General features: G+C 43.9%; 1 protein-coding gene across 1 annotated transcript in view; it reads right to left on the bottom strand.

The window, feature by feature from the left end:
• The window catches only part of sult4a1 (sulfotransferase family 4A, member 1), a 43131-nt gene extending 19393 nt beyond the window's left edge, over nt 1–23738 (bottom strand). Inside the window, exon 1 of the mRNA XM_073481103.1 lies at nt 23570–23738. Coding sequence (XP_073337204.1) covers nt 23570–23738 — 169 coding nt within the window. The remainder of the gene's footprint in view (nt 1–23569) is intronic.
• Between the last annotated feature and the right edge of the window lie 285 nt (nt 23739–24023).

Raw genomic sequence — 24023 nt, 5'->3', positions numbered from 1 at the left:
TACACATGATAGCTCCTGTTGGCGGCCTTGAATAAAGATTTTGGGGGGAAAAAATCGTCCTGGCAGCCTTCAATTGACTCAACAGCGCCACCTGCTATTGTGGAGTGTGAATTACAGGACATTTGTTCGAAAGTTTCCTGGCATTTGTGTGTGAATCTGCAAGGTGGAAAATTAGTGCCAAAAGGCACGTGACAGTTTTTCGTACTTGTATAATTGTTTTTTGTACTTGAAGGATTTTTTTGTACTTGAAGGTTGTTCTGTTTTTGTACTTGAAGGATTTTTTGGTACTTGAAAGATTTTAGTTTGTACTTGAAGGATATTTTTTGTAATTGAATAAATATGTTTCTTTGTATGTGTAAAACATGCTGTATTTGTTTCTGAAACATGATGTATTTGTTTGATACGTATGTTTCTTATTTGCAAAACAAAATGCATTAGTTTGTGAATGATGTTTTGTATTTGCAAACCACACTGAGTTTGTCTGTGAATCGTTGGGTGTGAGTAAAAAATGTTTTGTGTGTTTGTGAGGTTTTGGCATGATTTTAACTCCATAGGTTTGGCCTAGGCCAATCAAAGGCACTGGCATTTAGACAGTACTTTCAGTTTGGTGGAGGCTTTTTCCTTTTTCAACATGACAGTTCCCTACTGCACAAAGCCAGCTCCATTAGAAATGGTTTTCTCAACTTCCTGTAGATCTCCACAGTGCTGTGTCAGCCCTGGAAAAGGCCTGGCTGCACTAATTCTTATTATGGGGGAAAAAAAACACTCCGGCTTGTTCGTATTTCTTTAAATCAATTACAAACTTGGTTGTGCAAAGCCCAGGATACATCAATGGTTCCCTTGCAATATAGTCTGGGGAAGGGACTTGTTTTGCATGTAAGAAGGCGAGCCCTGGCATTAAAATGGCTAAAGCCCCACATGAGAAAAGGTAAGCTCTTCAAGCGTTTTCAGGTTTGTTCTGTCAGCAACCAGGTGGTAAATTGCGATTTTCAATGTGTAGGTTGCCAGCTCCGCGGTTTGTGTTTCCTGCAGTGAGAGGGATTTTAAAAATAGTAAAAGGAAGGAGAATACTGCCTAAAATAGGCACACAGTGTACATCTGGTGAGTCAGACTAGCTGTGGAAGAACTTGACTTGCCTGCACAGAGCCTCAACTCAACCCCCTTTATCCAACTTTTCTGAAATGAACTGGAATGCAGATCTTATTATCCAACATCAGTGTTGGACCTCACAAGTGCACATTATAGCAGCAGACTACTGCCCATGGTTTGGGATAGTCATCGTGTATACCTATTTAGACTGTTAAACATTTCATTACATGTTGATCTAGATACTTGGTGGTGCTGAATTTCAATGAACAAATTTCTTACTCCCCATGACTAGTTAAGAGATTTTAGTGTATGTATTATGTGTATTAAAATATCAGTAGATTGGCTCTTAAAATGTGTATCATTTTAACTGCACAGCAGCAACACAACATGCAGCCAGAGCAGATTACCTCTCCTCTGTCAGTGCATCCAGTGTGTGTGTGTGTGTGTGTGTGTGTGTGTGTGTGTGTGTGTGTGTGTGTGTGTGTGTGTGTGTTTGTGCATGCAGTGCGGTGCAGTGGTGCACCTCCTGCAGGGAGACATGATGGAGCTTACGGTGCTGATGTCATAACAGACATAAATGCACTGCTATCATAAACTGTAGAGCCAACCCACTCTCTCACTCCACTTGCTTTTAAGAATCTTGCAAATCCCACTGAGTGGCACATGTCAGCCAATAGCACCACAGCTCTGCAGCATCCCAACCCAACATGTTCCTCTGCACCAGAAGCCAACACAGAGCAGGGGGAAGTGAATAGGAAAGATGGGAGGTTCAGCGCTTTGGATTGCTTTTGACTGCTTCAGTCCTGTGCACAAGAATCAGTGAGACAAGTTCTTTGGGTCTATGAATGAAGTTATCATTGTCTTAACTCCACAGTGTCACCTTGTTAAATCAAGACAAACTGCCTTGTTTACAGCTTGGTGAACATGGACTTCTTTCTGTGTCTTTATGTCTTTACTGTATGTCTTTTGGAAGATTTTCAGCACCATTTGTCTCCTTCCACAACAGCAATTTGAATGTCAAAAATGAGGATCACCTGGATTCCAAAGTTTTCACCTGATAACATGAATATGGTGTGCAAAAAACTACAGAGAAAAGAGGAGAGGCCTCTTGCATAATGATTCAAGTTCACTTCATGCATTTATTCTTTTTGTCTACCAATGTCAGGGCACATTTCAGACCCTGCTGTAACCAACATGTCTTGGTGCCTGTGCCCAGGCAGATGAGTTCAGTACTTTTAGCAGTGGTGACCTTAACAAAAGTCACTGATTCTGGACCTGAAATAACAGCTTTGAACAAGACAAGGTCAAAACCAAGTACAGTTGCGGTCAAAAGTTAACATCCCTCTGTAAATAACATGTATATCATGGCAGTCTTAAGTTCCAATGATTTCTACAGCTGTCTGTGATGGCATGAGTGGAGTACAGGTCTTCTGAAAATGTGACCAAATCTGCTGGGTCAAAAATATACATACAGTAATTCTAATATTTGGTTAAAGGTCTATTGGCCATTTTAATTAGGTGCTTTTGTAAGCCATCCACGAGCTTCTGGTAGGCCTCTGGCTGAATTTTTTACCAATCCTCTTGAGAGAATCAATGAAGTTCAACTAAATTTGTTGGCTTCCTGGCATAGACTTGTTTCTTCAGCACAGTCCACATGTTCTCAATGGGGCTCAAGTCAGAACTTTGGGAAGGCAATTCCAAAACCTCAGTTCTAGCCTGATTGATCCATTCCTTTACCACTTTTGATGTGTGTTTTGATCATTGTCCTGTTGGGACACCCAACTGGACCCAAGACCTAATCTTCTGCTGATGATTTTAGGTTTTCCTGAAGAATTTGGAGATAAAAGTCCTTCTTCATTATTCCATTTACTTTCTTGAGAGCAGCAGATCCACTGGCAGAAAAACAGCCCCACAGCATAATACTACCAGCACCATGCTTGACAGTAGGTATGGTGTTCTTGGGGTTAAAGGCCTCACCTTCTCACCGACTTCTAATTCATTGCAGACTTGCTATTTGGTGGTTTTTGGTTGACTCTTGACCATCCTGACCAGTTTTCTCTCAGCAGCAGGTGATAGTTTGTGTTTTCTTCCTGATCGTGGTAACCCTTTTCACACAGCACTGCACTTATTACTTACAAACAGTTGTTTGTACAGTTGATCTTGGGACCTGTAACTGCTTTGAAATGGCTCCAAGTGACTTTCCTGACTTGTTCAAATCAATAATGGGCTCTTTCAGATCAATGCTGAGCCCCTTAGACTTTCCCATTGTAGTGTTTGTGGCTGAGTCTAATGGCTGTATCAAACAAGCCCTATTAAAATGGGTCCAGAAAAGTCACCAGCTGGTATCAATCAGAATCACAAGTTAAAATCACCTAAATTGATCATTAAAGTTACTGTATGTATATTTTTGATCCAGTAGGTTTGGTCACATTTTCAGAAGACCTATAATAAATTCATGACAGAATTAAACTTGTGTTGTTTTTTGTGACAAGGTAGTTTATGTTCCACTCATTCCATCACAGAAAAATGAGAGCTGTAGAAATCATTGGAACTAGAGACTGCCATGATATACATGTTCTTTACAAGTGGATGGGAGCTTTTATGCCGGACCATGTCTGGTAAAAGTGCAAAAATGTGGCCAATTTGTTACTGGGGTAGTCAGTTGTAGAGTTTACGATATGAATTGCTGGATATGAAATACGCATGTGCAAAACATGGCAGAACATTCCTTTGTCAGCGATAATAACTGAAGTATTTATTACATTCACTGATCTCTTTCCTTATATTCATATATTTTACTCATTGTTAAGACAGTTGTAGTCTAAAAAATATGTATTGCTGAGAGGTACAGAGTATTTCCTCTTGATTTAATCATCAAATTTATATTTAAGCTTAACTATTCCCCATTCTAAATTACACATTTCATATTTCCCTTGTAATATTTCCATTACCATTTACAATTTCATCTTTACAAATGCTTTAAGGCTTAGCATTTCTATTTCAGCTTTTGCATTTTAAATTTACTTCAGATTATCATTTTATATTTTAAGTTTGTTTTTTCAATTTGCTTTTACTTTTTAAGTTTATTTATGACCTGATTATTTCTAGTTGTGTGATAAATTAATAATCTTTTTAATTATTTTTTATTTTACTTCTAATGAGGGCCCAAGCAGGAAACCTGTAAGGTCCCTATTGTTTTTGGAATGATTATTAGGGCCCGAGTAGGAAACCTGCGAGGTCCCTATTGTTTTTGTAATTAGGGCCCGAGCAGGGAACCTGCAAGGACCCTATTGTTTTTGTAGTGATTATTATTTTTCCTCCCAAATGATCGCATTTTTCACTGCCTGAACATACCCCAAAACTCACCAAACTTGGAATATACATCACACCTGCTGAAAAATTTTATAATCTGTTGTCGTTGTGAATTTACGCACTTTCCAGTATAATCAAGGAAAGTTCGTTTTGGCTTATAACTCCCATATAGTTTGTCGCACATTCAAAAACCTGATATCCACATGTTCAGTGAATTGTGCTGAATCTCCTGATATAAGCCACGCCCATTTCCGCCTACTGTTTTTTTTGTTGCAAACCTACTTTTTCAATTTTAGGCAATTCAGGCAATTTTACCAATTTGCACGAAACTTTGCACACAGCTTCTGTGGACCCTTCTGACAAAAAGTTATTAAAAGAATTTTGATATTCCAAAGAATACTCAACTTATTAAATAACAACTTCCTGCAGATTTCGTTCCAAACAGAAAGTGTTGCATATCTCCACATTGCTTTGTCCGAATGACATTGAATTTAGGTTACTACTTCCCCATGAGCCCCTAAGGCTCTGTGCAAAATTTTGGCAGATGACCACCAGGTGGCGCTGTTTAAATTGAAGTATTTTATATCTCCACATCAGTTGCTTGGATTAACACAAAACTTGGTATAAGTATTGCCAATGCCCTCCTGAGGATATCCGTTGAAGGTTTTACCAATCCGCCACTGGTGGCGGTCTGGTGCCAGTCTAATTTAATATTTGGCACTGTGCCCACACCATAACACTTATAGATATGAAATTGATAGGGGTGGTATAGACTGGCCCCTGTAACTCACACACCAAAAATGACCAGCAGGTGGCGCTATTATCAAGACAAATACGTTTTGTCCGAAACACGGTCAGTTGACACATGCGCACACAATAATTGGGCAATGGGGTCGGGTAAGCAGCACGCCCTGACAGCAGCATGCCCCGATGTGCGTGGACTGCGAGGGCCCGTTCATCACTGCTTGCAGTTTTAATTTTCAGGTGTAACTTTAACATTTAAAGATTTATAGTTCAACACGATTGTCGGACCTTTCTGATGTTTCTGCTTTGTTTATTTTATGAACTTTGGGTCTCCAACCTAAGGTTAGTGAAATTGTCGATATTAGTGAGAAATGAGAGCACCAGACATGCATTTTAGATTAATTAGATAAATACACTTTGAAATAACACAATGAAAAAAGACCATCAAGTTTTGTAAATAAACACTGTCATTGTTGCTACAGCAACAACAAGAAGAAGATCAAAGGAGATCAATGGAGACAAATCAAAGGAGTTCAAAGATTCAGTAAACGTTCTAGAATGTTGGAAATGCTATAAAGGTAAGATTATGTATTTATGCCATTAGTACTCAGACCCTGTTACAATGGAACGTGTCCAGAGTAGAAGAGAAGGAAGCCAGATGAGAAATCAAGCTGCGATTCGGAAAAGAGAAAGAGAAGAGAGGAGAGAACATATGCTGGCAAGGAGAAGACAGCGAAGCCAGATGAGACAAAACACAGAGGTCCAGCAGAGGACAAAGCTGGGAGACATGGAAAACAACTCCAAGATGGATGAATTTGCTTTGCTTTCCCTTCAGAGAAACCTAAGGTGTGAGCTGAGGGACCGCAAGGTGAAGCTCATCCAAGTTGGATCTGAGGGCAGAGTCAAATTGGAAATCAAAGAGGACGCCCTGACTTATATCCTTGATCAGCTCCAAGGAAAGAAAGCGTGGAGCTGTGAGAAAGAGCAGATGGAGAAAGAGATACACGGCCTGAAAGCCCAGCTAAACAAGGGCCAGTCTAATGTCCACACCTCAAACACGGAGAGCGAGTATATGAAATTTCAGATCCAAAAGCTCTGTTGGAGCCTGTCTCAAGCTCTGGATAATCTTGACGTAAAGACTTCTCACAGCAAGACCCTCGAAGACACACTGCGAAAGATGAATGAGGATATGAATCTGAAGTTGGAGGAGACTAAAGAACTGGAATCACAGCTCATCAAATGCTCCGAGATGCTGAAGAACACTAAGGGTGCCCTTGAGCAGCAGATTTCTAACAGTAAGGATGTTGAGGTCAAATTGGAGAAAGTGGAGGCTGAGAATGAGGGCCTTCAGAGGGAAGTAGATGCAATGAAATTAGAAGTCCATGTTAAAGAGCAGCTGTGCGCATTGGCTGAACACAACACTAAGACAACTACTCGAAGCCTGAAGTTGCAGCTCTCTGACAAAGAAACAGAGTTTGAACTGCTGGAGGCCGATCTTGTATATGAGAGGGCTCAAGTTCAGACGCTGCAGGAGAGACTGGGCAAGAAAGAGGAAGCTCTTCTAAAACAAAAGGAAGATGCTAAGAAGTTTGTAGAAAGAACCCAGACTTACCATCGACTCCAGATTGAGGAACACAAAGAGGAAACCCGGAAGGTCGCATTTGCCCTGAAAAAGGCAGAGGATCTGCTGGAGACTGAGTGCCTCTGCTGGCAGCAAGAGAAAACCTCTCTGCTGGAGGAGATGGAGAAATCCAGAGCTCTACATGTTTCTCAGCTGGACGAGCAGAAACATGAGAACGACACCCTCGTGGCTGCTCTGAAAAGCACGAACAGCAATCAAATTGAGCAGCTGGAGGAACACAAGACCCTCATTCAGAAGGTGAGGGAGGATATGGAAAGATCTCAGGTTTTCCATCAAGCCCAGCTGGAGGAACACAAAGAGGAAACCAGGATGATCACATCTGCCCTGAAAAAGGCAGAGGATCTGCTGGACACTGAGTGCCTCTGCTGGCAGCAAGAGAAAACCTCCCTGCTGGAGGAGATGGAGAAATCCAGAGCTCTACATGTGGCTCAGCTGGACGAGCAGAAACATGAGAACGACACCCTCGTGGCTGCTCTGAAAAGCACGAACAGCAATCAAATTGAGCAGCTGGAGGAACACAAGACCCTCATTCAGAAGGTGAGGGAGGATATGGAAAGATCTCAGGTTTTCCATCAAGCCCAGCTGGAGGAACACAAAGAGGAAACCAGGATGATCGCATCTGCCCTGAAAAAGGCAGAGGATCTGCTGGAGACTGAGTGCCTCTGCTGGCAGCAAGAGAAAACCTCCCTGCTGGAGGAGATGGAGAAATCCAGAGCTCTACATGTGGCTCAGCTGGACAAGCAGAAACATGAGAACGACACCCTCGTGGCTGCTCTGAAAAGCACGAACAGCAATCAAATTGAGCAGCTGGAGGAACACAAGACCCTCATTCAGAAGGTGAGGGAGGATATGGAAAGATCTCAGGTTTTCCATCAAGCCCAGCTGGAGGAACACAAAGAGGAAACCAGGATGATCGCATCTGCCCTGAAAAAGGCAGAGGATCTGCTGGAGACTGAGTGCCTCTGCTGGCAGCAAGAGAAAACCTCCCTGCTGGAGGAGATGGAGAAATCCAGAGCTCTACATGTGGCTCAGCTGGACGAGCAGAAACATGAGAACGACACCCTCGTGGCTGCTCTGAAAAGCACGAACAGCAATCAAATTGAGCAGCTGGAGGAACACAAGACCCTCATTCAGAAGGTGAGGGAGGATATGGAAAGATCTCAGGTTTTCCATCAAGCCCAGCTTGAGGAATGCATAGAGGAAACCAGGGAGATCGCGTCTGCCCTGAAAAAGGCAGAGGATCTGCTGGAGACCGAGTACTTCTGCTGGCAGCAAGAGAAAACCTCCCTGCTGGAGGAGATGGAGAAATCCAGAGCTCTACATGTGGCTGAGCTGGACGAGCAGAAACATGAGATCGACACCCTCGTGGCTGCTCTGAAAAACGTCAAGCAGCAACTGGACAACGGTCATTTTGAGTGGAAGGAGTTAGAGAATTCCCTCATTCAGAAGGGGAAGGAGGCTATGGAAAGTTGTCAGGCTTTCCATCAAGCCCAGCTGGAGGAACACAAAGAGGAAACCAGGAAGGTCGCGTCTGCCCTGAAAAAGGCAGAGGATCTGCTGGAGACTGAGTGCCTCTGCTGGCAGCAAGAGAAAACCTCCCTGCTGGAGGAGATGGAGAAATCCAGAGCTCTCTATGCGGTTCAGCTGGAAGAGCAGAAACATGAGAACGACACCCTCGAGGATGCTCTGAAAAGCATTTACAGCCATGAAATTGAGTGGCTGCAGGAACACATGTCCCTCATTCAGAAGGGGAAGGAGGATATGGAAAGAGCTGAGGCTTCCCATCAAGCCCAGCTTGAGGAATGCAAAGAGGAAACCAGGAAGATCGCGTCTGCCCTGAAAAAGGCAGAGGATCTGCTGGAGACCGAGTGCCTCTGCTGGCAGCAAGAGAAAACCTCCCTGCTGGAGGAGGTGGAGAAATCCAGAGCTCTACATGTGGCTCAGCTGGAAGAGCAGAAACACAAGAACACCACCATCATGGCTGCTCTGAAAAACATCAAGCAGCAACTGGACAACAGTCATTTTGAGTGGAAGGAGTTAGAGAATTCCCTCATTCAGAAGGGGAAGGAGGCTATGGAAAGTTGTCAGGCTTTCCATCAAGCCCAGCTGGAGGAACACAAAGAGGAAACCAGGAAGATCGCGTCTGCCCTGAAAAAGGCAGAGGATCTGCTGGAGACCAAGTGCCTCTGCTGGCAGCAAGAGAAAACCTCCCTGCTGGAGGAGATGGAGAAATCCAGAGCTCATTATGTGGCTCAGCTGGAAGAGCAGAAACACAAGAACGACACTCTCGTGGCTGCTCTGAGGAATGTTGAGCAGGAGTTGCAGGGTCATCAAGTTGAGTGGCGGGAGCTAAAGACATCCCTCATTCAGGTCGAAGAAGATCTTAAGAAGACTCTGCAAGAAAAGGAGCAGGAGTGGGAGGAGAAAACAAGCATGTTGAAGTCCAAGTTGGAAGATCTCATGAGCCAGAAGAAGAAAAAGAAGAAATGGTTCCGAAAATTCTTCTAGAGCCCAGATCCACGCTCAGGAACAGAGACTTGCTCAAACACACGCATTTGTTATCCCTGTGCTACGACGGGTTTTCTCCGGGTGTTCCGGTTCGCCCACTTTCATTGAGGAAGAAATTCTTCAATAAAAAAAAAAAGAAAGTTAAATCAGTGCATAAGAATGATAACATCTGCACGGCATTGCACGATCTGGCCCAAACCACTACGATCATCTGGCCCACATATTGCATCTGCCCTGAAAAAGGCAGAGGATCTACTGGAGACCGAGCGCCTCTGCTGGCAGCAAGAGAAAACCTCCCTGCTGGAGGAGATGGAGAAATCCAGAGCTCATTATGTGGCTCAGCTGGAAGAGCAGAAACACAAGAACGACACTCTCATGGCTGCTCTGAGGAATGTTGAGCAGGAGTTGCAGGGTCATCAAGTTGAGTGGCGGGAGCTAAAGACATCCCTCATTCAGGCCGAAGAAGATCTTAAGAAGACTCTGCAAGAAAAGGAGCAGGAGTGGGAGGAGAAAGAAAGCTCCTTGAAGTCCAAGTTGGAAGATCTCATGAGCCAGAAGAAGAAAAAAAAGAAATGGTTCCGAAAATTCTTCTAGAGCCCAGATCCACGCTCAGGAACAGAGACTTGCTCAAACACACGCATTTGTTATCCCTGTGCTACGACGGGTTTTCTCCGGGTGTTCCGGTTCGCCCACTTTCATTGAGGAAGTAATTCTTCAATAAAAAAAAAAGAAATTTAAATCAGTGCATAAAAATGATAACATCTGCACGGCATTGCACGATCTGGCCCAAACCACTACGTTCATCTGGCCCACATATTGCATCTGCCCTGAAAAAGGCAGAGGATCTGCTGGAGACCGAGCGCCTCTGCTGGCAGCAAGAGAAAACCTCCCTGCTGGAGGAGATGGAGAAATCCAGAGCTCTACATGTGGCTCAGCTGGAAGAGCAGAAACACAAGAACGACACTCTCATGGCTGCTCTGAGGAATGTTGAGCAGGAGTTGCAGGGTCATCAAGTTGAGTGGCGGGAGCTAAAGACATCCCTCATTCAGGCCGAAGAAGATCTTAAGAAGACTCTGCAAGAAAAGGAGCAGGAGTGGGAGGAGAAAGAAAGCTCCTTGAAGTCCAAGTTGGAAGATCTCATGAGCCAGAAGAAGAAAAAAAAGAAATGGTTCCGAAAATTCTTCTAGAGCCCAGATCCACGCTCAGGAACAGAGACTTGCTCAAACACACGCATTTGTTATCCCTGTGCTACGACGGGTTTTCTCCGGGTGTTCCGGTTCGCCCACTTTCATTGAGGAAGAAATTCTTCAATAAAAAAAAAAGAAAGTTAAATCAGTGCATAAAAATGATAACATCTGCACGGCATTGCACGATCTGGCCCAAACCACTACGTTCATCTGGCCCACATATTGCATCTGCCCTGAAAAAGGCAGAGGATCTGCTGGAGACCGAGCGCCTCTGCTGGCAGCAAGAGAAAACCTCCCTGCTGGAGGAGATGGAGAAATCCAGAGCTCTACATGTGGCTCAGCTGGACGAGCAGAAACATGAGAACGACACCCTCGTGGCTGCTCTGAAAAGCACGAACAGCAATCAAATTGAGCAGCTGGAGGAACACAAGACCCTCATTCAGAAGGTGAGGGAGGATATGGAAAGATCTCAGGTTTTCCATCAAGCCCAGCTGGAGGAACACAAAGAGGAAACCAGGATGATCGCATCTGCCCTGAAAAAGGCAGAGGATCTGCTGGAGACTGAGTGCCTCTGCTGGCAGCAAGAGAAAACCTCCCTGCTGGAGGAGATGGAGAAATCCAGAGCTCTACATGTGGCTCAGCTGGAAGAGCAGAAACACAAGAACGACACCCTCGCGGCTGCTCTGAGGAATGTTGAGCAGGAGTTGCAGGGTCATCAAGTTGAGTGGCGGGAGCTAAAGACATCCCTCATTCAGGTCGAAGAAGATCTTAAGAAGACTCTGCAAGAAAAGGAGCAGGAGTGGGAGGAGAAAACAAGCATGTTGAAGTCCAAGTTGGAAGATCTCATGAGCCAGAAGAAGAAAAAGAAGAAATGGTTCCAAAAATTCTTCTAGAGCCCAGATCCACGCTCAGGAACAGAGACTTGCTCAAACACACGCATTTGTTATCCCTGTGCTACGACGGGTTTTCTCCGGGTGTTCCGGTTCGCCCACTTTCATTGAGGAAGAAATTCTTCAATAGAAAAAAAAAAGTTAAATCAGTGCAAAAAAATGATAACATCTGCACGGCATTGCACGATCTGGCCCAAACCATCTACGTTCATCTGGCCCACATATTGCATCTGCCCTGAAAAAGGCAGAGGATCTGCTGGAGACCGAGTGCCTCTGCTGGCAGCAAGAGAAAACCTCCCTGCTGGAGGAGATGGAGAAATCCAGAGCTCTCTGTGTGGTTCAGCTGGAAGAACAGAAACACAAGAACGACACCCTCATGGCTGCTCTGAGGAATGTTGAGCAGGAGTTGCAGGGTCAGCAAGTTGAGTGGCGGGAGCTAAAGACATCCCTCATTCAGGCCGAAGAAGATCTTAAGAAGACTCTGCAAGAAAAGGAGCAGGAGTGGGAGGAGAAAGAAAGGTCCTTGAAGTCCAAGTTGGAAGATCTCATGAGCCAGAAGAAGAAAAAGAAGAAATGGTTCTGAAAATTCTTCTAGAGCCCAGATCCACGCTCAGGAACAGAGACTTGCTCAAACACACGCATTTGTTATGCCTGTGCTACGACGGGTTTTCTCCGGGTGTTCCGGTTCGCCCACTTTCATTGAGGAAGAAATTCTTCAATAAAAAAAAAAAAAGTTAAATCAGTGCATAAAAATGATAACATCTGCACGGCATTGCACGATCTGGCCCAAACCATCTACGTTCATCTGGCCCATATATGGTCTGCAAGGCCATCTGTACCACCATCTGCATAAAAATATCTATAAATCTTAGCATAGCAAAAAAATAGCATGAAATAAAATCAAAGAAAAAAGATAATAATAATGTCACGTTTGTCAGTCAGTTGTTGTTGAGAATTTAAAATCTGTTGTAAAGCTTTAACCACACACAGGTCATTTGACAGCAGAACTTGTGCTTTACTTCTGTAACTTCAAGTACCTTCAGCTGATTATACCTTTACTTAACTAAGGTTTTGAATGCAGGACTTGTCCTTGTAATAAAGTGTTACATTGTTGTATATATTTCTACATAAATGAAGGATCTGAGTACTTCCTCCACCATTCATCTACTACTGACTACAGAAAAATAACATATCAAGTCCCAGAAAAATCCTGTGAGCCTTTTGATGAGGGAACCAAGGTGATCACTTGACCACTCTGTATATAAAACACTGATGCAAAGGAAAAATACAGAAAAGCATAATATGTCTCCTTTGAATCATTTTGAATTTTTGAGTGAAAAGGACAAGAACAACATCACGGTGAAATGCAAGCTGTGCCTGCAGGATAAGTGCTTGTTGGATTTTTTTTATTGAACCAGCTGTGCCTAATACTGTATGCCTCTGCCCAGTTCACTGTCAGGTTGTTAGCCAAATAAAGAGCTGTAAATGTTATATTGCATCTGTCATTTCTATTATTAGATTATGGAGTTACCGATTGTGGGCCGTAAAGAAGGCTACAAAATGACGGTAGAATCAATACATTCAAAGTACATGTACAGCTGGCTACACGCCATCTAGACAATATAACCAACATGTGCAACGAGACTCAAAGGGGTTTTACCATGATTTTTGGTAACTCTAAAGTTACTTTTTTTTACAGTAATCTTATAACGTAATGAATTACTTTTAAAAGTAATGTTACCTAGCACTGGTTAACACAGAGGAATGTCCATAGTCGGAAACAAGTTTGTTCTTAGTCTCAATATAAGGATAAAAACATACAGTACTGGACGGACACTCACACACAGAGGAAACGGCAAAGAAGCATGCCAGAAAATCTAAGGAAATGTCTGCAACCTGTGATTACCCATTACACTTTTGTCTGTATATATTAAATAAGACATTTATATGTATCTGTAATTGTAGTACAATTCCTGCATTATCAGTACTGTTTTAATAATAAATGAGCAAAACCGTGATCAATATCATACTGAAACATAAATATTGCTCAACCTTTTCCTGAATAATTTTATGCAACATAAACCCAAATATACTACAGATAGCCCACTATCTCTTGGGATTACATTAGTCACTATTTCTATTAGTGAGAAATGAGAGCACCAGACATGCATTTTAGATTAATTAGATAAATACACTTTGAAATAACACAATGAAAAAAGACCATCAAGTTTTGTAAATAAACACTGTCATTGTTGCTACAGCAACAACAAGAAGAAGATCAAAGGAGATCAATGGAGACAAATCAAAGGAGTTCAAAGATTCAGTAAACGTTCTAGAATGTTGGAAATGCTATAAAGGTAAGATTATGTATTTATGCCATTAGTACTCAGACCCTGTTACAATGGAACGTGTCCAGAGTAGAAGAGAAGGAAGCCAGATGAGAAATCAAGCTGCGATTCGGAAAAGAGAAAGAGAAGAGAGGAGAGAACATATGCTGGCAAGGAGAAGACAGCGAAGCCAGATGAGACAAAACACAGAGGTCCAGCAGAGGACAAAGCTGGGAGACATGGAAAACAACTCCAAGATGGATGAATTTGCTTTGCTTTCCCTTCAGAGAAACCTAAGGTGTGAGCTGAGGGACCGCAAGGTGAAGCTCATCCAAGTTGGATCTGAGGGCAGAGTCAAATTGGAAATCAAAGAGGACGCCCTGACTTATATCCTTGATCAGCTCCAAGGAAAGAAAGCGTGGAGCTGTGAGAAAGAGCAGATGGAGAAAGAGATACACGGCCTGAAAGCCCAGCTAAACAAGGGCCAGTCTAATGTCCACACCTCAAACACGGAGAGCGAGTATATGAAATTTCAGATCCAAAAGCTCTGTTGGAGCCTGTCTCAAGCTCTGGATGATCTTGACGTAAAGACTTCTCACAGCAAGACCCTCGAAGACACACTGCGAAAGATGAATGAGGATATGAATCTGAAGTTGGAGGAGACTAAAGAACTGGAATCACAGCTCATCAAATGCTCCGAGATGCTGAAGAACACTAAGGGTGCCCTTGAGCAGCAGATTTCTAACAGCAAGGATGTTGAGGTCAAATTGGAGAAAGTGGAGGCTGAGAATGAGGGCCTTCAGAGGGAAGTAGATGCAATGAAATTAGAAGTCCATGTTAAAGAGCAGCTGTGCGCATTGGCTGAACACAACACTAAGACAACTACTCGAAGCCTGAAGTTGCAGCTCTCTGACAAAGAAACAGAGTTTGAACTGCTGGAGGCCGATCTTGTATATGAGAGGGCTCAAGTTCAGACGCTGCAGGAGAGACTGGGCAAGAAAGAGGAAGCTCTTCTAAAACAAAAGGAAGATGCTAAGAAGTTTGTAGAAAGAACCCAGACTTACCATCGACTCCAGATTGAGGAACACAAAGAGGAAACCCGGAAGGTCGCATTTGCCCTGAAAAAGGCAGAGGATCTGCTGGAGACTGAGTGCCTCTGCTGGCAGCAAGAGAAAACCTCTCTGCTGGAGGAGATGGAGAAATCCAGAGCTCTACATGTGGCTCAGCTGGACGAGCAGAAACATGAGAACGACACCCTCGTGGCTGCTCTGAAAAGCACGAACAGCAATCAAATTGAGCAACTGGAGGAACACAAGACCCTCATTCAGAAGGTGAGGGAGGATATGGAAAGATCTCAGGTTTTCCATCAAGCCCAGCTGGAGGAACACAAAGAGGAAACCAGGATGATCACATCTGCCCTGAAAAAGGCAGAGGATCTGCTGGAGATTGAGTGCCTCTGCTGGCAGCAAGAGAAAACCTCCCTGCTGGAGGAGATGGAGAAATCCAGAGCTCTACATGTGGCTCAGCTGGACGAGCAGAAACATGAGAACGACACCCTCGTGGCTGCTCTGAAAAGCACGAACAGCAATCAAATTGAGCAGCTGGAGGAACACAAGAACCTCATTCAGAAGGTGAGGGAGGATATGGAAAGATCTCAGGTTTTCCATCAAGCCCAGCTGGAGGAACACAAAGAGGAAACCAGGATGATCGCATCTGCCCTGAAAAAGGCAGAGGATCTGCTGGAGACTGAGTGCCTCTGCTGGCAGCAAGAGAAAACCTCCCTGCTGGAGGAGATGGAGAAATCCAGAACTCTACATGTGGCTCAACTGGACAAGCAGAAACATGAGAACGACACCCTCGTGGCTGCTCTGAAAAGCACGAACAGCAATCAAATTGAGCAGCTGGAGGAACACAAGACCCTCATTCAGAAGGTGAGGGAGGATATGGAAAGATCTCAGGTTTTCTATCAAGCCCAGCTTGAGGAATGCATAGAGGAAACCAGGGAGATCGCGTCTGCCCTGAAAAAGGCAGAGGATCTGCTGGAGACCGAGTACTTCTGCTGGCAGCAAGAGAAAACCTCCCTGCTGGAGGAGATGGAGAAATCCAGAGCTCTACATGTGGCTGAGCTGGACGAGCAGAAACATGAGATCGACACCCTCGTGGCTGCTCTGAAAAACGTCAAGCAGCAACTGGACAACGGTCATTTTGAGTGGAAGGAGTTAGAGAATTCCCTCATTCAGAAGGGGAAGGAGGCTATGGAAAGTTGTCAGGCTTTCCATCAAGCCCAGCTGGAGGAACACAAAGAGGAAACCAGGAAGGTCGTGTCTGCCCTGAAAAAGGCAGAGGATCTGCTGGAGACTGAGTGCCTCTGCTGGCAGCAAGAGAAAACCTCCCTGCTGGAGGAGATGGAGAAATCCAGAGCTCTCTATGCGGTTCAGCTGGAAGAGCAGAAACATGAGAACGACACCCTCGAGGATGCTCTGAAAAGCATTTACAGCCATGAAATTGAGTGGCTGCAGGAACACATGTCCCTCATTCAGAAGGGGAAGGAGGATATGGAAAGAGCTGAGGCTTCCCATCAAGCCCAGCTTGAGGAATGCAAAGAGGAAACCAGGAAGATCGCGTCTGCCCTGAAAAAGGCAGAGGATCTGCTGGAGACCGAGTGCCTCTGCTGGCAGCAAGAGAAAACCTCCCTGCTGGAGGAGGTGGAGAAATCCAGAGCTCTACATGTGGCTCAGCTGGAAGAGCAGAAACACAAGAACACCACCATCATGGCTGCTCTGAAAAACATCAAGCAGCAACTGGACAACAGTCATTTTGAGTGGAAGGAGTTAGAGAATTCCCTCATTCAGAAGGGGAAGGAGGCTATGGAAAGTTGTCAGGCTTTCCATCAAGCCCAGCTGGAGGAACACAAAGAGGAAACCAGGAAGATCGCGTCTGCCCTGAAAAAGGCAGAGGATCTGCTGGAGACCAAGTGCCTCTGCTGGCAGCAAGAGAAAACCTCCCTGCTGGAGGAGATGGAGAAATCCAGAGCTCATTATGTGGCTCAGCTGGAAGAGCAGAAACACAAGAACGACACTCTCGTGGCTGCTCTGAGGAATGTTGAGCAGGAGTTGCAGGGTCATCAAGTTGAGTGGCGGGAGCTAAAGACATCCCTCATTCAGGTCGAAGAAGATCTTAAGAAGACTCTGCAAGAAAAGGAGCAGGAGTGGGAGGAGAAAACAAGCATGTTGAAGTCCAAGTTGGAAGATCTCATGAGCCAGAAGAAGAAAAAGAAGAAATGGTTCCGAAAATTCTTCTAGAGCCCAGATGCACGCTCAGGAACAGAGACTTGCTCAAACACACGCATTTGTTATCCCTGTGCTACGACGGGTTTTCTCCGGGTGTTCCGGTTCGCCCACTTTCATTGAGGAAGAAATTCTTCAATAGAAAAAAAAAGAAAGTTAAATCAGTGCATAAGAATGATAACATCTGCACGGCATTGCACGATCTGGCCCAAACCACTACGTTCATCTGGCCCACATATTGCATCTGCCCTGAAAAAGGCAGAGGATCTACTGGAGACCGAGCGCCTCTGCTGGCAGCAAGAGAAAACCTCCCTGCTGGAGGAGATGGAGAAATCCAGAGCTCATTATGTGGCTCAGCTGGAAGAGCAGAAACACAAGAACGACACTCTCATGGCTGCTCTGAGGAATGTTGAGCAGGAGTTGCAGGGTCATCAAGTTGAGTGGCGGGAGCTAAAGACATCCCTCATTCAGGCCGAAGAAGATCTTAAGAAGACTCTGCAAGAAAAGGAGCAGGAGTGGGAGGAGAAAGAAAGCTCCTTGAAGTCCAAGTTGGAAGATCTCATGAGCCAGAAGAAGAAAAAAAAGAAATGGTTCCGAAAATTCTTCCAGAGCCCAGATCCACGCTCAGGAACAGAGACTTGCTCAAACACACGCATTTGTTATCCCTGTGCTACGACGGGTTTTCTCCGGGTGTTCCGGTTCGCCCACTTTCATTGAGGAAGAAATTCTTCAATAAAAAAAAAAGGAAGTTAAATCAGTGCATAAAAATGATAACATCTGCACGGCATTGCACGATCTGGCCCAAACCACTACGTTCATCTGGCCCACATATTGCATCTGCCCTGAAAAAGGCAGAGGATCTGCTGGAGACCGAGCGCCTCTGCTGGCAGCAAGAGAAAACCTCCCTGCTGGAGGAGATGGAGAAATCCAGAGCTCTACATGTGGCTCAGCTGGACGAGCAGAAACATGAGAACGACACCCTCGTGGCTGCTCTGAAAAGCACGAACAGCAATCAAATTGAGCAGCTGGAGGAACACAAGACCCTCATTCAGAAGGTGAGGGAGGATATGGAAAGATCTCAGGTTTTCCATCAAGCCCAGCTGGAGGAACACAAAGAGGAAACCAGGATGATCGCATCTGCCCTGAAAAAGGCAGAGGATCTGCTGGAGACTGAGTGCCTCTGCTGGCAGCAAGAGAAAACCTCCCTGCTGGAGGAGATGGAGAAATCCAGAGCTCTACATGTGGCTCAGCTGGAAGAGCAGAAACACAAGAACGACACCCTCGCGGCTGCTCTGAGGAATGTTGAGCAGGAGTTGCAGGGTCATCAAGTTGAGTGGCGGGAGCTAAAGACATCCCTCATTCAGGTCGAAGAAGATCTTAAGAAGACTCTGCAAGAAAAGGAGCAGGAGTGGGAGGAGAAAACAAGCATGTTGAAGTCCAAGTTGGAAGATCTCATGAGCCAGAAGAAGAAAAAGAAGAAATGGTTCCGAAAATTCTTCTAGAGCCCAGATCCACGCTCAGGAACAGAGACTTGCTCAAACACACGCATTTGTTATCCCTGTGCTACGACGGGTTTTCTCCGGGTGTTCCGGTTCGCCCACTTTCATTGAGGAAGAAATTCTTCAATAGAAAAAAAAAAGTTAAATCAGTGCAAAAAAATGATAACATCTGCACGGCATTGCACGATCTGGCCCAAACCATCTACGTTCATCTGGCCCACATATTGCATCTGCCCTGAAAAAGGCAGAGGATCTGCTGGAGACCGAGCGCCTCTGCTGGCAGCAAGAGAAAACCTCCCTGCTGGAGGAGATGGAGAAATCCAGAGCTCTCTGTGTGGTTCAGCTGGAAGAGCAGAAACACAAGAACGACACCCTCATGGCTGCTCTGAGGAATGTTGAGCAGGAGTTGCAGGGTCAGCAAGTTGAGTGGCGGGAGCTAAAGACATCCCTCATTCAGGCCGAAGAAGATCTTAAGAAGACTCTGCAAGAAAAGGAGCAGGAGTGGGAGGAGAAAGAAAGGTCCTTGAAGTCCAAGTTGGAAGATCTCATGAGCCAGAAGAAGAAAAAGAAGAAATGGTTCCGAAAATTCTTCTAGAGCCCAGATCCACGCTCAGGAACAGAGACTTGCTCAAACACACGCATTTGTTATGCCTGTGCTACGACGGGTTTTCTCCGGGTGTTCCGGTTCGCCCACTTTCATTGAGGAAGAAATTCTTCAATAAAAAAAAAAAAAGTTAAATCAGTGCATAAAAATGATAACATCTGCACGGCATTGCACGATCTGGCCCAAACCATCTACGTTCATCTGGCCCATATATGGTCTGCAAGGCCATCTGTACCACCATCTGCATAAAAATATCTATAAATCTTAGCATAGCAAAAAAATAGCATGAAATAAAATCAAAGAAAAAAGATAATAATAATGTCACGTTTGTCAGTCAGTTGTTGTTGAGAATTTAAAATCTGTTGTAAAGCTTTAACCACACACAGGTCATTTGACAGCAGAACTTGTGCTTTACTTCTGTAACTTCAAGTACCTTCAGCTGATTATACCTTTACTTAACTAAGGTTTTGAATGCAGGACTTGTCCTTGTAATAAAGTGTTACATTGTTGTATATATTTCTACATAAATGAAGGATCTGAGTACTTCCTCCACCATTCATCTACTACTGACTACAGAAAAATAACATATCAAGTCCCAGAAAAATCCTGTGAGCTTTTTGATGAGGGAACCAAGGTGATCACTTGACCACTCTGTATATAAAACACTGATGCAAAGGAAAAATACAGAAAAGCATAATATGTCTCCTTTGAATCATTTTGAATTTTTGAGTGAAAAGGACAAGAACAACATCACGGTGAAATGCAAGCTGTGCCTGCAGGATAAGTGCTTGTTGGATTTTTTTTATTGAACCAGCTGTGCCTAATACTGTATGCCTCTGCCCAGTTCACTGTCAGGTTGTTAGCCAAATAAAGAGCTGTAAATGTTATATTGCATCCGTCATTTCTATTATTAGATTGTGGAGTTACCGATTGTGGGCCGTAAAGAAGGCTACAAAATGACGGTAGAATCAATACATTCAAAGTACATGTACAGCTGGCTACACGCCATCTAGACAATATAACCAACATGTGCAACGAGACTCAAAGGGGTTTTACCATGATTTTTGGTAACTCTAAAGTTACTTTTTTTTACAGTAATCTTATAACGTAATGAATTACTTTTAAAAGTAATGTTACCTAGCACTGGTTAACACAGAGGAATGTCCATAGTCGGAAACAAGTTTGTTCTTAGTCTCAATATAAGGATAAAAACATACAGTACTGGACGGACACTCACACACAGAGGAAACGGCAAAGAAGCATGCCAGAAAATCTAAGGAAATGTCTGCAACCTGTGATTACCCATTACACTTTTGTCTGTATATATTAAATAAGACATTCATATGTATCTGTAATTGTAGTACAATTCCTGCATTATCAGTACTGTTTTAATAATAAATGAGCAAAACCATGATCAATATCATACTGAAACATAAATATTGCTCAACCTTTTCCTGAATAATTTTATGCACCATAAACCCAAATATACTATAGCCCACTATCTCTTGGGATTACATTAGTCACTAACTTTGTCTGTCTTCTGTTTTGGTGCTGAGCAGGTAGCGTACAGAGGGGTTTTAGACAGCTGCCTGAGACTGAATAAAAAAATAAAGTTGTGGGCTCCTTTCAATGAGTTGAAAGAAGCTGAATGATTTTGGTGATAATGACCAATTTGCCACGACAAGTGACACCTTTCACATTACAGACACTTATTTGATCTGTTATTTAATTAACAAACTCTAGCATACTCTGTCAAACATCAACAATTTGATATGATTAGATTTTTTAGAGAAGCGCAGTTGCTTTCCACAGTTGGCTAGTGGGGTCCAGAAGAGCTAAAATTAATCTTGTTAACACAAGCCTCTCTGGATGGAATGGGTAGATGCAGCACAAATATATGCTTGCAGGGCAAAACATTAATAGGAAGCAGCACGGTTTGTTACAAACAGGAGAGTCTGGCTCGACTGTGTTCTGTCACAGTATCATGTTACTGCATGTGTATAATATCAAGTAATGTATCTAATATACAGTCCATTCATGAATCCATCAAGAAACCTATCCACAGTCCTGCACTGTGTGCTTTTTTCTGACTCCTTTATTATCAGGCTTTTGGAATTGTCACAATATAACTTTAAACACATTAAAGGCCTGGTCACACCAGAAATTACAACAGCACATATCTGGGCCAATTTCTAATAATTCCAAGGGAATCGCCACCATTCGTGGATTCGCGCGCTTAGGGGTGTCAATCTTCCTCTGTAATTCCATTCTGATTTCATTCCTTATTAGCAGTATTTTTCTTATAAGAATTACTGTATATTCACATTTTTTGGCCTTTTATTTACCTTGTACTTATACATTGCGTACGCAGGCTTATGCATTGCCAATGCTACTATTAGCACGTTGTTGTTATATGTTCTGTCTCTTAGGCACTGGTATGCCCTGTGATGAGGAGGAAAGCATTGCTTTCTATTTACATCAGAGATTAACATTAGCACATTGAATATGATATTGAAAATCAGAAAACTTTATTAGGCATGACAAAAGCATTTCATTTTCACATGCATTTAGGCCAGAAACTATCATAACAGAGACAGAAAAGCCCATTTGTGGGAGCATATCGGCCAGACACTGAATGTTGTGGGTGAATGTTGTCCTGTTATCACTTAACGTGTTGTAAGCTTGTTATTACCTGTGTAGTCAACCCTCTGTTAACTTAGCGATAAGTTAGCTAGCTATAAAACTTGCACAAGCACTTCATCCCTGCACTCCAATGTAGTGCTGCCAGTGCTGTCCTGCAAGAAAAAACACTAAATGGGCTTGAGGTCCAAGGAAGAGCGAGATTCTCTCACTTAGCCAACAGCTATATTTAGAAAAAGAAACACATTCAAATAGGAATTGTTGCATTCTAATATTCTTTATGCTATTCTAATTATATTTGGCTCCCAGAATTCATTCCAACAGCCCTAACCTTAATCATTTCATATGACATTCATCTTTTAGGAAGTCTGACTTGCGAACTTGCCCCATTGACCAATATCAAGCCATCTTGATAGTGCTGACTTTGAGAGGACTGAGCTGGAGATCCCAAATGGAGGAACCTATCTTAGCTTTTTGCACCTTTGACGTTGATGTAACCCTCATCTCACAGAGTATAAACTGCTCCATAAATGAGCTGTGCTTTACAGTCAGTTATGAGACAGGAGTCAATGGTATAAATATGTCTTTATAACAAGCTTGACTATGCTAAACTATTGTCTTGTTAGTGACCAAGCTAAGCTAAGGAGCTAAGCTTGGTCGGCTGCACAGCTTACTGGTGTGATCAGGCCTTTATACTGATTTTCTTTTAAAGACAGACTTGTTGCTTAGTAATGTGTCATCTTTCAGCATGTGACATTCCATGAATGAATAGAAGTGAATAACATTGTGCCAACCCCTCCATCTCTCAAAGAAAGGTTTGGCTGGCCACAAAATAATAATAGCCTTATAATAATAATCACCTCCCTGTATCTTCTATATTTGTTTATGGTTTAAATTGTGTGTCAATATTATGTATATATTTTATTATACTATTACATAATATGTACTATTATTTGATTGTTCGAAGATAAAAATTGTATGAAAACATTAAGAGAACATGAACTGTGTTACAGCAGAATGTGACCTCCCTGTCCATGACAGGAAAATGCTATTAATAAAGGCTGCCTCTTACTTAATAATTGGACGATAACTAAGTAACTGTGCACAGTTGACTTTCTTCCACCAGCCTACAGTAGCCTACACATGTAACTATGCTGTTGAACCAGACCAATAATTCCCACGACTATAATCAAACTCCCTTTGGCCATCTGCTTGCACTGAGGGCGAGCTCAAGCTGCCCACCCGCCGTCACATGACCGGACCCACCCAGCGCCCAGCAGGGCCCGGCGTGCGGCCGCCGGCCTGCAGCAGCGCTGCGCAACAACACTCCGAGTGTAAACATTAACTTCCATGAGTCTGACAGCGCGTGTGATCATGGAGGATGCTGAAGGCCAGGTTAGACGTGTAGGCTATGCACTACAGCCAGGCACGACCGATTTACTTTACATGACTATATTTGTGTGCATCTGATTATCCATGCTGACATCGGCTACTGCATGTAATCGCTTATTAGAAGCCCATAAATAGAGTTCTGCGGCACAAGCGCAATATAAACAGAGATGTGAGTCAGTCTGATAACTGTGACCCGCCCCAACGCTGTTAAATGTTCAACACGGCCTGATCTGCAAAATGTATGTATTTAATGGCTGTGCTCTGCGAAAGGAACCCTGTGGCTGATGGAGGATGTATATTTGCTCGCCCTGTGCTTTATTTATATGATGAAACTTTAATAACCACAAGGGAAGCCTGCAGTCACCGCTGCAGCAGAGAGCAGCAAACAGCCAAGAGATGCGAAGACATAGCCAGCACTGTACGGAAGGTGACGCAGAGGCTTGTTTACCTGACTTCGGGTAGGTGACAATCCATATGTCGCTACTTCTGAGCGAGAAGTTGGCGATCTCCTCCATCTTCCCTCGGCAGAAGGGCGGCAGCCGCACTCCATCAAACTCGAAGTATTTGCTCTCAAACTCAATCGGCGTGCTCGGCGTGTCTGCCTCGCTCTCGGCCATCCTCGAAACAAGTCGCCAGTGCAAGGACAAGAAAACGCGCACACCCACGCGAACAGTTTGGTATCGTAATCAAAGATGATGGTGATGAAAATGGTGGTGATGGCAATGATGGTGATGATGATTTGAAACGCCGCTGCCGCTCGCTTCGTGATGCTGGAGCTCGAAGTAGAGCTGCATGGCAAGCGGACCGGTTGACCTCCAGCCAATCATGCGGGAGAGAAGTGATGTAATGCGCGCGCACGAGTCCCAGCATCAGGACCACTCTCACTGGGCCTGAGGATGCGC

Source organism: Pagrus major, chromosome 14, assembly GCF_040436345.1.
Source record: "Pagrus major chromosome 14, Pma_NU_1.0".
In the NCBI taxonomy this organism is placed as follows: Eukaryota; Metazoa; Chordata; class Actinopteri; order Spariformes; family Sparidae; genus Pagrus; species Pagrus major.
The sequence above is the reverse complement of the archived record's forward strand: the minus strand, read 5'-3'. Positions and strand labels throughout refer to the sequence as shown.